This window comes from Heteronotia binoei, chromosome 6 (assembly GCF_032191835.1).
Source record: "Heteronotia binoei isolate CCM8104 ecotype False Entrance Well chromosome 6, APGP_CSIRO_Hbin_v1, whole genome shotgun sequence".
Taxonomy (NCBI): Eukaryota; Metazoa; Chordata; class Lepidosauria; order Squamata; family Gekkonidae; genus Heteronotia; species Heteronotia binoei.
This window is the reverse complement of record NC_083228.1, coordinates 43035007-43050804: the sequence shown is the minus strand read 5'-3', so window position 1 is coordinate 43050804 and position 15798 is coordinate 43035007. Positions and strand designations below refer to the sequence as shown.

Genomic DNA, 15798 nt, shown 5'->3' with positions numbered 1-15798 from the left:
CATCCAAAACAAGCAATGCCATCACTCAAAAATCACGTAATAGGAAATCATAAAGTAACAACAGAGGGGTGGAAACCAGCAATAGAAAGTGGCAAACAGCTTCTTGAAACCATTTATCCTGCAGAGGCTTGATTAGTAAAAGTATGTCCATACCACAGCATTTTCACACCAGAAAATATCTGAAGAGAAGGGATGAGTTCGGTCAGCAAGTAAACGCTGAAACTTCCCACTGAGATGGAGGTATTTAGCTTTGATATCAAGACAGCCCATATACAGACTCTGCAGACTTGTTAGTTGAGCCTGGATATTATGTTTAATGGTATGGCCTAAGGTTAGCCATGCCTGTTAGAGCCAAGAAAAATAAGTTCAAATCAGTGCTTTCAAATATGCTGGACACTTACAACATTGCATGTGAGAAAATACTTTTAGGATTAGAAACTGCAATTGCATTAGAAATCTTTAAATTGTTCTCTTCAGTTTTGCAATATCTGCATTCCGCCCGTAACAGTTGAATGGTGTAGATGAGGGGTGTCAAACATGCCCCCTGACGGCTCCTATCAGGCCCCCGAGTGACTGGCTGTCATCTGCTTCTTTCTCCCTTCCTCTTGCTTCCTTCTGTATCTCAGTTTGCTTTGCCAGGCTTGCTCAATCACACAGGAGCTACAGAGCAAAACCTCACTTTTCTCCATTGCCTGAGGCTTCTCCCCCTCCTGGTCCCGTGGGGAGGGAAAGAACCAGAGCTTCCTTTGCCCAGTTCCCTGGATCCCATGGGAGAAATACAAAGAAAACACTTTCCAGACCAATGAGTGCTAATGTTTTAAGCATGTTTTATTTTAAGTTTAAAAAAAACAAACAAAAAACTTTAGTCATGTTTGTCTGTGTCCTTTAAAAAGTTTATATCTCCGCCACTTAATCTTAAGTAGGAACACACATGGCCCGGCCCAACAAAGTCTCAGATCCGGCCCTCATAACAAATGAGTTCAACTCCTCTGGTGTAGAGGAAAGCTTTGCGGAAAAGTATTTGTCTGCTCTAAGGACTTCCCTCTATCTTTCAGGGTACTTCTGTCAGCCAAATAATCAATGGGCATCACATCTGGGAAGTATCCTTAAGGAAATGAATACAAAGTAAAGGGTATGTTTATGTGTGTGTCTGGGGAAGGGGGGGGGAGAGACTGCAAAAGTTACAACATTTCTCCAGTTTGTATTATTTACAAATGTAATACAGATGTTGAAACAAATAAAAGCCAATGCTTCACCTCAGATTTCTGCAAGATTAATAAAATAAGCATAGAATTATTATTTTTCTTTGGTTCTGGGAAAATTTCCAGTTGAGTAGGGAATAAATGTCAAATAAGTCATAACAGAACACAAAAACATATTGTGCAAGAATATTGCTAACAATAAGCAGCAAATATTAAAAATTAAAAGTACAATTCATCCCTATATGGGAAAGGTTTTCACTAAAACTACTAGAATCCTTTTTCATCTGCATTCTTGACCAGCCCAGGGGCTTTTCCACATTCATGATTTACTTGATTTTTTCTCCTGTTCTGACTGCATGTTATTCTGTTTCCTCTAGTGGACAATTCCATATCACACAGATTAATTTCCAGCATATCTCCCTCTATATTTAAAGTTTTTATTCTGGACCTGTCACGCCCCACCTGGTCTGGGGGCCCCAGCCCTTCGGCAGCTGTTGCTTCGCAGCCCCCTGGGCCCCACCCTGGGGTGGCCGGGAGGTCTCAGAAACAGGTGGCAGGTCAGATTGCTTCACTGGCTGGCTGTCTTGGCTGGGCTCTTTCTTCTCTCTCTCTGGCTTGGTTTGCCGCAGCTCTAGCTCCACCTCACAATCCTCATGGCCCCCTCATTGGCCATTCCTTCCTCCTTTTATTCCCCTCTCTGATTCCTGGCCACCCTCCCACTGGCTGCTGTCCTAAGCCCCTCCCCCTTTTTATTGGAAGACGCCCAGCAGCCCCCACCCCTGGGGCTTGCTGGGCCTGCTGCTGTTGGCTGCTGTCTTCAGGACACCCCGCTCCCAATTCTGCAGCCCGGAATGCTTTCATCTTCTGGTTTCTGCCTCTTGTGGTGGGGCCTGGGTGGTGCTTTGCCCGTGCTTGAGGTCGTGCCCACCTGCCAGCATCTTCACGGGGGCTCGCCTCCTTCCCACTGCTCCCAACAGTCGCCTCTGCAGAAGGTGTCAGCCTCCCTGCCTCCCGGGTAAGCAGGGGTGGCTGGGGCTCACTGTGTCCTGGCTTGGGGGGGGCTGCATGGGTCCGGGAGCCGCATTGGCAGGTCAGAGGGGTCAGGCTGGTCTGGGGGGGGGTGGTTGTTGGCAGCGGCAGTCCTGGCTGGGAGCGGGCGGGACAAGACCTAAATCTGTGTGATATCAAATCATCCACTGGACAGAGAAAAAATCATGCAGAACAGGGTGGAGGGGGGGAATACCCAAAGTAACAGGATACCAGTGAGTAAAATGAGAATGCAGAAAAAACCCTCGTTCTTGCCATTAGACAGATTAATCGTCTTTTTATTTTTTATTTTTAAAAAATGGAAATGTATTTTTATTTTAAAAGAACTTTTAATAACAATAACAGTACCATAACAATAATAACAAATAGCAGTACCATACTTAAAGTTTCTATGACAGAAAAGAGGAAAGTATTACCTGCTCCACAGTACCAGGTTCCGGTGTGAATCTTACAAAGTCCTCAATGATTTGCTCAATTTGTCCTTCTCTTGCTTCTTTCTTTTTCTTCTCAATGTTCATAAGAACTAGAATGTCCAACATGATCTCTAAAAGGCTCAACTTCATAGTAGCAATGCTTCTCATTAATGGAGTATTAATATTTCTAGTCTGAAAATTTAAAACAAAATTAAAATGGAAGACAAATGAAACAAACTAGATTCAAAGTTCCATGATAAACTTTGGATGAGCACAAACTGAACCAGAATGCAAAATTCATTAAAATTTTTGCCATGTTCACTGCTCACAAATTTTTAAACCAGTTTGTAGTGGTTCATGGATGGAGCAGAAAGCAGGGATTTGAGTCCCTTTAAACCCCTGTTTTCTCTTTCCCACAAAAGTCACAAAAACAGCTGAACAGTGGGGAGGGCCTGTCTCAGACTGTTTTGTGCCATTCAGTTGTTTCAGGCTGTCTTTCTGGTTCCTGCCCATTCCTAATGATAACAGTGAAACCAAAGGTTATAACTACCTATGCTTATCCAAAGAAAAAGCTAACAAGAATTTTATGTAGGATATAGCAGCGGTCTTAAGACCAGGTCATGAAACATCTCTTTCATGACCTGGACAATTGGTTGTAACAACCATTTTGCAGCTGGTTCCGCCTCTTGAGGCAAACATTTTGTCACAATCATTTTTTGCCTGCACCCACCACACTGTGTCAAAACTCCAAACATGGCTGCAGGCTCAAAAAAGTTGGGGACACCTTGTCTAAACTATAGGTATAACAATTCCAAGACAGCTGTAATATAATCTACTGACATGCATTGCCCTAGTTTTTTCTATATTGAGGTTTAACTGATTTGTGCATTTCCTGATTGCCCTGAAGCAGGCCCATAGCTACAAGGGGGCCTGTGGGGGCATAGCCCCCCCCAACTTCTGGGTGAGGCCCCCTGACTGGACGCCCCAACCAGTTCCCGGGGCCTCTGCCATAGCTCCAGAGGCTGCCGCTGGCCCCACCAGCAATTTGGCAGGCCGGGGGCAGAAGCAGTCTCAGCCTCCCCCTAGAGTTAAAGGGCCAGCAGATCAGCTCTTTTGCGGACCCTTTAACTCCAGGGGGGAGCTGGGGGTTGCCTCAAGAGGCGGAACCAGCTGCAAAATGGTTGTTACAACCAATTGTCCAGTGACCAATCAGAGGGTTTGCAGGGCAGAAGTCCGACCTGGTCACACCTACTTCCTAAAAGTACTTGGCAGGTGCCAGGAAAGGTGTTGGTATGCACCCTGGAACCCATGGGCACCATGCTGGGGACCCCTGGTTTAGACTGTAGGAGTAGACAGAGTGTTACCAACTCCACACAGTGGGAAAGCTGCAGCTTTGGTTCAGGTTCAGTAACCATTGGCTCAGATCCCACAAACCACCAATGGAAAAGTACTGATGATCTGAGATCATTTCTGCCCTTCCCTCCCCCCCCCCCAGACCATTTCCAATCCTGGGATAGTCTGTTCTGGCGGTACTAATAGCTGTCCCAAGCAGGCAGCTGTAGAAGGAAAGAGGAAGGAAATAAGATCCACTCATGGAAGATAATTAAATAAATAAATAAAACAAAGAAAAAAGCATTTTCACCACCTTCTCCTTCCCTACTGAAGCTCCCCATCCTACATGGTTATTAGTATGCATGTGTCTCTTGACCCCAGGAATAAATTGGAAGGAGGAGTTACAGTAATGAATTCAATCACTCTTGGATATATGTTCACATTCATTTCTCTTCCTGCATTATCAGATATTTACCACCTTGGCAAGGGACTGTCAATGTTTCCTTTTGGTTAGCAATAACCTTCACATTTTGGAAATTTATTAACACTAATTACCCTACTTACCTCATTAACTGGAAATAAGTTACTAATGTACCGAAAAAGCTCTTCCATTTGGGATACTGCTTCCTCAGCTGATCTGTATGCATCTAGGTAATGACTCTGCTTGTCTATAGTGTATGATGCATGTTTACCAAGCACCCTGTAAGAAAGGCAATACAGAAATATTAAATATGATGTGAGGGTCAAGGGAAAAAAACCTGACACTGAACTCCCTCCCCAATTTTCTACTGCTATAAATATTTGTTTAAAAGTTTAAAATATTCTATGAAATAAATTGCTCTTGTAATGGATAGCAAAACAAGGCTAATGTTGAAAATAATGTTACTGCTTTCCTTTCTACCCTTTTTAGCATATACATTCATCTTGGGTAATAAGTAAAACTGACTTTATTGGAAATCATTCCAAATACAGAAATAGGCATGCAAAATAAAGAAACAAGTAGTTGAGAACAAGATTAATTTGTTTTAATTTTGTGCAAAGTTCTTGGCTTTCTCATGTACATGCAGAAAACTGTAGAAGTTCAGAGAACTAAATTCTGCAGCCAGAGTTTAGGTGAGATGCTGGTCTTTTCACCATTGTATTAATTTATAGTACAGTTAGCTCTGTTCATGGTTGCATTAATAATGCTTTGCATTCAAGTGTTCAAGATACTTTGTGTATATTACTTTGTAAGTCATACACTAACCACATAAAGTAAGTTAGTGTTATCTCTGTTTTGAAGGTGTCAAGAGATTGGCTTGCCAAAGACCACCTTGTGAGTTAATAGCAGAAGCAAGATTCCAACTGGGAGCGACTATGCTATGCCAGCTGTCTATATTAGTTATCACTTTTGTTCATATTCTAGTAAAGCATCAATAAGTACACACTGGAATAAATTACTTTGCCTGCTGCTGCCATACATGATTTTTAAAAATCTGACTATTTCTACTGTTTAAAAATATATATTTTCTTTATGAAAGGGGGATGATGGTGGGTTGCCTAAGAAGAAAAAGTTGTTTTTGGTATCTTCGCATTTTCAGAAGTTGGCACTCAGGGTTAATATTATTTCCAGTTGGCATTCAGGGTTAATATTTTCATTTATTTAGTATTTCTCTGTGCTACATATTATAGCAACTTCATATGATGGAGCAATAAGATGAGTGCTGTAGAGCTTCCACAGTGATGGCTATTGGATGTTGTAGAATCTCTGACTACCAAAAGTGGCAGTGAGGAGGCCACATGTAGGGTTGCCAGACAATGGCTGGCACCTGGTGGAAGACTGGTGGGCAGAGAGTTGTTTCAATGATGTTATGATAGAAACAAATTCTATGAGTGTTAAGAATCAAAGGGGAAGTTGATTAGGCTTTCCCCCTGAAACCTGAACCATTTCAGCTCAAGGTTCATTTGTTGAGCCTCAGGGGTTATCTAAAGAGAGAAAAAGACCAGAGACTCAAAGTTCTTGGGAATGATGCTGCAGCTTTTATTGATTAAAAAATAACCCTAACACACACACTTTCAATAGCTGGCCAAATCTGGTGTTGACAATGATGGGCCAGGAGAAATCTGTCAAGGGAGATTTTTGTCTTATCTCTGAGCAACTTTTGATTGTATAAAGGAGAAGTCTACTCATTTAAAATGGCTGGCTAAACCTGTGGTATTGATGCCAACTGGTCAGGAGAGAAAATCTCTGAAGACGTTCTCTGCTCCACCTCAAGTGTCTTGAGATTTTATAATCCGTTATTCCTTCATTCCACCTTTGCCCTCCTGACAGCGGAGTCTTGTCATGTAGGTCCTGTGATTGTGTGGTTGTGGTCTTGACTCACAGCCTGGAGAGCTGTCGGGGGTGATCTTGAATCACAGACCTTCTGGATCCTTTTACTGCTTTATGACTTTTCTCAAGTGAAGTCACTTCTTTATGTTCCTGACAGAAACTGAGGGTGGCACTTTCCAGTTACCATGGCAAAGGTCATATGGTGGCTTTTGAGCTAGTGGTCTTTTTCACTGCTGCCATCCAAGATCATTTTCTAGCTGTCGGGGGTGATCTTGAATCACAGACCTTCTGGATCCTTTTACTGCTTTATGACTTTTCTCAAGTGAAGTCACTTCTTTATGTTCCTGACAGAAACTGAGGGTGGCACTTTCCAGTTACCATGGCAAAGGTCATATGGTGGCTTTTGAGCTAGTGGTCTTTTTCACTGCTACCATCCAAGATCATTTTCTAGCCCTGGTTTTCAGCCCATACTCATACATTTACACATTCTTTCATTGACTTGGCTCTTGCCCACATCTGGACAGGTTGCATAGATATAAGTCTACAGAGAGCCTATAGATTATACTGTCTGCTACATGAGTTCATTCACAAGCTGCCAGCTTCACACTTTTATTGTTGTTAAATGTCATGTATCCTCAAGAGGAAGTAATGCAAATGGCAAATTTTACTGCCTGCTACATGACACAAGATTGCTTTGATGTGCTCTGTGGCTGTTGGCCTGTAAAACACTTCCAAGCTTTAACATTTGTTAGTTGACATAAAATGCCATTGGTCCATGAATTTATATCTGACAGTGATGTCATTTCAGAACCGATGCCCCACTGTCAATGCACCACACTAGAAACTCTCTGGCTCACTCTGGAAATGATGTCACACTGGTAACTAATGGCAATTATAGAGTTCCATTTGGGGGGCTGTCCCTGGGAAGTCTCCCACTACAGCCATCTGGTTTTGTATATCCATCTTTTAAATTCCACTTCCAGAAAAACAGCAAGCCTACCTGTGAATATCTGCACGTGCCATCAAGGTCTTTGCACTGCAGTCTTTATATCCATAATAAAGGAAGTCCTTCTCAATGCATATCAATTTATCATAGGGTTCCAGTAGCATTCCTGTCAACCCAGCAGACTTAGGACTGGTATTGATTAAATCCTGGATAAAATCTATCTGAATATATACTTTCCTGTATAGAAAAGTAGGTTGATAGTAATGGTGGAAAACTCTGAAAAATGCATTACATATTTGGTCAACTATGCAACATTTCTGTCATTTTTCCTCTGCACTGTTTTAATTTTTTTTAAAGAAGAAAGCTCAATGTGTCAAAAGACAGTAAAGAAGATTTGAAATGACTACAGTGAACATTAAAGCAGAAAGCTCCAAAGCAGGATTATAGCTAAACGTCAGGGAGACAAAAGTAATTACTGGGAAATTACACAACTTTAAGCCTGACAATGATGAAGAAATGGAAATTGTTAAAGATTTTTTATTCCTTGGCTCCATCATCAACCAAAAAGTAGACTGTACCCAAGAAATCAGAAGGTGATTGAGACTGGGAAGGATAGCTGTGAAGATTCTGAGGTGTAAGGATTAGGGATGGGCACTAACTGGCTCATGAACTAAAGTGTGTGACTAATTTTGGCCAGTTCATGGTACATGAAGTGACGTTTGTGGCAGATCAAGCAGTATGAACTTTCCAGCTGTTTGTGGAGGTTTGTGCTGGTTCATGAACAGATTAGTTTCCAAGATAGACTGTCTGCTCAATCTAAATGTCTATGCAGCTTCAAAGTAACGGGGGGTGGAACTTGGAGAGCATGTAGAGGAGCATCTGGGGTAGGTTCTCTGCAAATTTGATGTCACTAGCTTGCACAGGATCCATTCTATACACTTCTGAACCTCTTGATGTGGTCATTTTCACAGGCAAAGGTTCAGTAATGTATAGAACGGATCTTGTGCAACTTAGAGGTACCAAACTCTCAGAGGATATCTGGTTGACTCTCCTCTACCAGCTTTCCAAGTTGGTGAGGATTGGATTTACAGGGTCTATGTTATGGTTCCCAAAAGAAAGTACCACTGGAAAGTGCTTTCTGGGGATGTGACAAGAATAATTTCCCCAGAAAATATTTTCCTGTGGGCACCTTCTTTCGGAGGCTGTCACTTGGTCCCCATAAATACAATCCTCACCAAACTTGGAGGACAGATAGACAAGAGTCAGTCAGAGATCCCTGTGAGTATGGTATCTCTAGCTTACACAGGATCTGGAGTCACAAACCTTACAAACTAGTCTGGTTTGTTTAGACCCTAGAATTTCAAGATAGTTTGTGGTTCGTGAACTGAGAAACTCATGAACCACAAACGGAGCTGCATCTTCCCAGTTTGTGCTCATCCCTAGTAAGAATGTGTTGCTGGCAACCAAGATCAAGACAATTCATGCCACAATATTCTCCTTTACTATATATGGGTATGAAAGCTGCACAATGAAGAATGCTGACAGAAAGTTGATTTGAAACGTGCTGTTGGAGGCAAGTTTTATGGACACTGTGGACTGCCAAGAAGACAAATAAGTGGGCTCTAGACTAGGGTGGTGCATTCGGTTCGGCCAAACCGAACAGATCGCTGAATACCCCCTGATTCGGAAATATATGGTGCTGTATACTTCCAAATCCAGCTTGCATACATTATATGGGAGCCGTATACGGCTCCCCGTATACTTCCGAATCAATATTTGGAAGTATCAATATTCGGAAGTATATGGAACTCAATGTAAAAGGCGGGAAAGGAGCTTCTGCAGCCTCAGGGAAGTTGCTTGCCTCCTTTCCCGCCTTTGGAAGCCTTTTCCCGCCTCTCCCATAGCCTCCCTGGGATCAGGGAGGGAGGGGGAGGGAGAGAGGAGCCCCAGCAGCCAATCCAAAGCATGCATTTGCAAAATGCATTGCAAATGCATGCTATGCAGGGCTGTTGTGTAGCTGATGGCTGGGGGATTAGCCCAGCCATCAGCAACATTGTTGTTCTGTTGTTTACTTGGGTGTCCAAGTAAACACTGTTTTCTGTCCAATCATAGAACAGTGGTATTTTTTGAAACTGCTCTGTGTAGGGCCAGAGAACCTTTTTAAGGAGTCTGCCTGGCTGGACTCCATTCCATTGCTGCTGTGTTGGTGTGAGAGATTGTGTTGCGCTGGCCCATGGCCTCAGCTGCTGCTGCTCTCTCTCAGCCTTGCCTGACCTGCCTGCAGAGGACATCTAAGGTAAGACAGTCTTGGAGTTCTTGTTTTCATTTTAGTTAGGATAAAAATAAAAGGACTTTTTAAGATCCAGAGTCCCTTTACTTAACCAGATTTGGGTGAGTGGGTAGCTTATTTTGGGTTAGGGTTAGGGGGTTCTGTTGGGGTGGGGGCCTGGGGTGGGAGGGCTGCCAATTTGCCTATATCTAACTTTAGTGAGAGGACTTTTAAAAGTGCAGTGTCCTTTTACTTTTCCTGATTTGGGCGGCTTGGATTTCTTGGGGTTATGGAGAAGGTTTTTTTGGGGGGAGGGGTTGGTTAAGTTCCTGTATTGTTAAAAGTCAAGTTTTTTACTGTTTTAAAAGGATTCTGTGTTTGATTTGTTGCTGCTGTGTTGTGCTGTTCCTTTTCTCTTCTGGCTCTGGTTCTTGGGGAGGGGGGGGGGGCTGTTTGGCCTAATTTTTATTGTTAAAAAGTTAAGTTTTTTAACAGTTGAGTTTGTTGGCCTTTTCTCAGTTGGATTTGTTTGGATCTGTTGTTGTTGGTTTTGCATCCTGTCCTGTTGTCCCTTTTCCTGATTCTGTTTTTTTTTGGGGGGGGGGGCGGTTTAAAAGTTAAGTTTCTTTCTGTCACATTTTGGGGTTTTTTTAATTATCTCTGGTTGCTGTGAGGGGGTTGGTGTGTGGGCTGTGTGGGGTGGGTCACTTTCATGTTTTTATACAGCTATTTTTGGAGACTGAGGGTGCTTTTGGTTTGCCTAGGGCCACTAAATAGGCTGCCCCACTAATAAGGGTGTTTTTAGAGATTGTGTTTTTTGAAATTTAAAAAAAAAGATTAATCCAGTTTAGGGCTTTATGAACATATGAAGCTGCCTTATACTGAATCAGACCCTCGGTCCATCAAAGTCAGTATTGTCTTCTCAGACTGGCAGCGGCTCTCCAGGGTCTCAAGCTGAGGTTTTTCACACCTATTTGCCTGGACCCTTTTTTGGAGATGCCGGGGATTGAACCTGGGACCTTCTGCTTCCCAAGCAGATGCTCTACCACTGAGCCACCGTCCCTCCCCTTTATCTTCTTTCAAAATTCAACTAGGCCAGATAGGGGCAATTTAAAAAGATTTTAGGTTTCTCATAAAAGGCAGCGTGACTACTAGGTCACATCAGGCTCCCTTTTAAAGAGACTAGGGTTGCAGTGCATCTTGCTTTCAGCCACTGAAAGCCAGTGCATCCTTAGATTTCCATAGGGTAAACCACAGCTTCTCTCTAGTTATAGGGGATACCTGATTTCTAGTTTGCAAAGAAATCTGGTTTGTCCCAGGATCTAGTTAGGAGAAGATTAACTAGGAGGATATAACAAGGATTGCCTTCATCTCAAGGTAGCCTTTTAAAAACTGTAGCCAGGTAGAGGCAGGATCACCTAGTCTCCTAAAGTTTACTAGACTACTACCACAACCCAAAGAAGGACAGGTTAGGGACCAAAAAAACAAACAAGTTTTGGTGGGAGGGTTTTTAAAAACAAATCAGGGCATCTGTTGGTTCAGGGTACAGTGCAGTGAGTTAGGTTTGTAAAAAACCCTACTCTCAGTTCAGGTTGTGTGAGACTGGCCAAGGGTGACACAAGTGACAGGCAGCAGAAGAAGGGTCCTGGGGGCAAGGCCAAGGAGAATACTAGAGGGGTGGAGGGGAGGGGGAGGACCCAGTCCCCCCCCCACACCTGTGCATAGGGCCACTCCACAGCTGCCTTCCAGCACTCCGACCTCTGGCTGGGGTGTGATGAAAAAGGCCCACCTTGGGCCCTTCATCGAGACTGCTGCTGGGGCGCTCCCAGCAGAGGTGCCATTAGATGCTGGCACTGAGCAGGGGTCTGCTGCTTGGGCAGTCTCTCCTCCAGCTGATGTCGCTCAGTCTCAGCAGCCGGAGGAGGAGCAGCAAGAGTAGTTGGGGACAGTTTTCTGTCCAAAACCATCACCCCAAGGAGGGTGCAGAGTGTCATGTAGGAGCTGGAGGAGAAGCTGGTTGAGGAGGATCAGCCTCCTTCTTCGGTTCCTTCAGGCACCAGCAATCCTTTAGGGGATGGCCAGGAGAGAAGGCCACACGGGGTGGAGGGGGAAGAAATGGAGACACACAAGGTGCCTCCATCTCTACCCACTTTCCCCCGGTGGCCAGCCCCTCCTGCCATCCTGAGACATGATGAGTGTGTCCCGAGCACCTCACAGGAGGTGGCTCCGAGCACCCAAGCTGCTGGTCAGCTTGGGCATCCGTACACCTCCAAAGTCTGGAAGCATTTCTGACTTACAGAGGATCCACACTATGTGCAGTGCCAGCTGTGCAGGGCCCAGATCAGTCATGGGTGGGAACCTGCCCACCTGACTCCGAGGGGGATGCGGAACCACCTGCGGAAGCACCACCAAGCGGTGCTTCTTAAGGGTGAGAAGCAGGCTGGTGCTGGGGTGCCCAAGTGGCCAACACCACCCAGCCAGGAGGTCCGTCCCACCGCGACTACCTCCAGAGCTCTCTAGGAGAGTTCTGCGACAGGGCAGGGATGCGGGCATCTCTGCCTAAGATGTTTGGTGGGGGTGGCACCTATGTGCCAAGAGGGGGAATCAGGTATGGCAGGAGGGTGATCGCCTGGAACCTTGCCAGGTCAGTAGCCCATGGGCTTCCATTTCAGTGGTTGAGAATCCTGGGATGCTAGGGTTGCTCGAGTACCTTGCGCCCTGGTACAAAGTTCCTGCTAGAACCATCATTAGCAGGACCATTGCGCCATCTGTTTTCAGGGCAACCAAATCTGTGGTGAAGGAGCATTTGTCCCTTGCTGCTGGAGGGACTGTTGATTTCACCTCAGATATCTGGAGCTCCCAACATGTGTTTAAGGGGTATCTCTCTCTGACTGCGCATTGGTGGCAACCCAGTGAGCTGCAGGGTGGGGGGGGGGGAATTAGCAGCAGGTAGGGTCAGGGCCACTAGGCTGGCTATTGCTGGGCCTTGCTGCACGTCGAAGCAGTCAACACGTGGTGACTGATGGTGGCTCCAACATCAAGGCGGCTGTCCAGCGTCAGGGCCTAAAATGCCTTCCTTGCGTGGCCCACCTTCTCTACCTCATGGTTAAGGATGCATTGGGCCAGATGAAAAGCCAGGATCATCGGTATCTAGCCATGACCCATGAGTACCAACTTCTGCTCCAGAAGTGTCGGCAGATCACAGGTCACTTCTCACGCAGCAATATGGATTCGTATCTGCTGTGTGAGAAACAGACACTGACAGGCATGCCAGGGCACCACCTGATTGGAGATGTCAGCACACGCTGGAACTCCACCTGGCCATGCTGGAGCGCATGGTGGAACAGAGAACAGCCCTGGATGCCTTTGTCTCTGAGAAGAGGGTCTTTCGGGATGAGAACCGTCTCACCCAAGAGGATTGGGTGGTCATTTCTCAAGACCCACACAGAAATGCTCTCGTTTGATACTATGAGCATCGCACTGGTCGTCCCCATGATCCACATGGCCTGTGAGGACCTGGCCTAGTTTCTAGTGCCAGCTCAAGGCCGTGCAGACATTCTTCCAGTGGTGTGCACCCTGGTTGTTAGGCTGCAGAAAGGGCTTGAGGCCCAATTTCAGACTTTCACCCAGGATAAGGTCTACATGATGGCGACCATGTTAGACCCGCACGTTAAGGGCACGATCGCTGAGCGGGCCAACGAGCTCGATCGCTGGCGAGACGAGCTCTCCCAGAAGGTTGAGCGCTGCAGAGTCAGGGCTGGCCCAGTGCCGGTAGCTGAGGAGGAGGGGGGTGGAAGCAGCTCATCTGCCACTTCCACTGCTGTTCATCTCCAACCTCCCTGGCTAGGCAGCGTTTCCCACCAGACTCACGCCAAGAAGAGTGCAGAGATGACACACATCGGGCGGTTCGTTGGCCCCTCTGGGAGTGGTAGGCCCCTGAGAGCGGAGATGGGTGCTGCGATGGTGAGGGACTATCTTTCAGAGCCAAATGAGTCGCAGGAAATGTCTCCTTTGGACTACTGGGTCCCGAAAGAGGCGGTCTGGCCAGCCCTCTCCACCGTGGCCAAGGCGTTCCTCTCATGCCCACCAACGAGAGTGCAGAGCGAGTGCGTCTTTTCGCATATAGGCGACATTGTCTGCCCACATTGCAATCGCCTGCAACCCTGGACAGCTGGTCTTCCTGAAAGTCAACTTGCCTCTGTTCGGCTCCCCGAACGGAGACTTTGAGAGTGAATGAAGTGAGCACCTACTTGTGCCTGCATCCTCTCTTGGTCCGCGCTTGGAAGGTGGTTGTAAAACGCTCTCTCACTAAACACAGACTAGAGTCCAAAGACATCCCAAAAACTCACTCACAAATTGATTGGCAGTGCACCCCCCCACCCCTCATCCATCCCCAAACCAAAAGTGAATGCGGATTTAAAATCTGCAAAGCAATCCAAATTTCCCCAGTCCCCATCCACACATGCCTAATAATACTGAAAGGGCCATTGCAGCCCCCAATTGTAACCGACAGCACCCACAGGCCCAGCCAGGATAACCCAGATTTTTTTTCAGGGGCAGAAGGAAGAAAGAGGGAGGTGCCAGTGATGATGACAGGCAGCCAGCAGCCATACCAATGTAGAGGTCCCTTTAATGGGACAGTGATAGCTGGTGTGTTGCTGCTGAGCTGAGAGAGAAGGAATGGTTCCCTTCCTCTCACACAATCTGAGGCCCTCCCAGTGATCTTCCTCATTTGGGGTGCAACTCTGGCTCGCCTCCTCGTGATGCACCCTGGGTAATGCAAAAGAGCCGGGACCATCCAACCATCCATCACTCAAGGTAAGTCTAAATGCTTCTTGCTTTGTGTCAGATACAGAATTATATGGAGCTAGCTGTGGTCCACCGCTTCCCTTGTTTGAGAGTTGTGTTGTTTGGGGTAGGGCCGAAGAGCTGGCATCTGTAGATTGCGCATTCTGTGGTAGGGAAGCTGGCATCTTGGTGAGAGACCCAGAACCACCATGCCTGTTGTGTTTGGTCAGCTCTCCCCACGTTGTTTGGGGCAGGGCTGGAGAGCTGGCATCTGGGTTTGCTACAGATTGTGTTTTGTGTGGCAGTGACGTTGGCAACTGGGTTTATATTGGTTCCAGGCCAGCAGGGTTCATAGAGTAGATAGATGAATGTAGTGCATTTGGGTCCTATAGAGATTCTCTGGTATGAAGTTAGGTTTGGCTTTAGATGCCCCAGGAATTGGACCCCCTGGTCCAATTTTTTTTTTGGCCTTGTGGGTTTTGTGTGGGACAGTGCCCTGAAGGTGCACAGCAGTTTGGGGGAGCTCTCTTCAAACCCCCCTGCTCCCCAGAGCCACTTTTCCCACCATAATTACAGTGGGGGAAGTGGCTCTAATTGGTTTTTTCTCACCATTGGTAATAGTGTTCCTTTTGGGGTGCCCACAGATGGGTGCAGTCTTCTTGGACCAAGGGGATTGCATGTGGGGATTCCCCTGAAGCTGCCCTGCAGTTTTGGGGCCTCTCCCTCAAACCCCCCTCTGGCCAGAGCCATTTCTTCCACAACAATTATAGTGGAGGAAGTGGCTAATTGGGCTTTCCCCAGCATTGATGGCAATAGGCCTTTTGGGGAGCCCAAAGACAGGGACACCCTGGCCCAATCTCTTTGGGACTTGGGGATTTTGTAGGGGAGAGTCCCCTGTGGGTTCCATGCAGTTTTGGGGGCTCTCCCTCAAACCCCCTGCCCCCCAGTAGCCTCTGATTATGACCTATGTTGCCATTTTCAATGGCCCATAGGGTATAATGGTGGGATAGGTGCACCCTCTTTGGGTGCCCCTGGAATGGGAACCCCTGGCCCACTCTTTTTGGGACTTGGGGGGTTCGTAGGGGAGAGTCTCCTGTAGGTCCCCTGCAAATTTGGGGGCTCTCCCTCAAACCCCCTCCCCTCCAGGCAGCTTCCAATATACCCTATTTTGCCTTTGATTTCAGTGGAAAGCTTTATATCTCTGGTATATACGGCTATTCTGAATACCAGTATTCCGAATATTTTGGCCCCATATAGTGATATGATGTTTTATAGCGTCACCATAAGGAAGCAACTTTGCAGCACTTAACACACACAGTGAGATAGTTCACAGAATTAGTTAACAGATGATATAATTCAGACACATTACAAGTTGCTCATGGCAAAAAGTCCTTTGAGAGATTAAGTGGGTTAGAAATACTTTAAATAAATATGCCTAATTATTCTTGGGAGCAACTTTCACTTTGCACAAGTAGATAGTGAGGAGGAAT

At 46.1% G+C, this 15798-nt stretch overlaps 1 protein-coding gene across 1 annotated transcript in view; it reads right to left on the bottom strand.

Moving 5' to 3' along the window:
• CFAP46 (cilia and flagella associated protein 46) overlaps nucleotides 1-15798 on the bottom strand; it is a 155736-nt gene that overhangs the window by 31197 nt on the left and 108741 nt on the right. Inside the window, exons 39-42 of the mRNA XM_060241376.1 lie at nucleotides 7306-7488; nucleotides 4559-4694; nucleotides 2666-2854; nucleotides 154-342 (exon numbers count right to left, since the gene is read on the bottom strand). Coding sequence (XP_060097359.1) covers nucleotides 154-342; nucleotides 2666-2854; nucleotides 4559-4694; nucleotides 7306-7488 — 697 coding nt within the window. The remainder of the gene's footprint in view (nucleotides 1-153; nucleotides 343-2665; nucleotides 2855-4558; nucleotides 4695-7305; nucleotides 7489-15798) is intronic.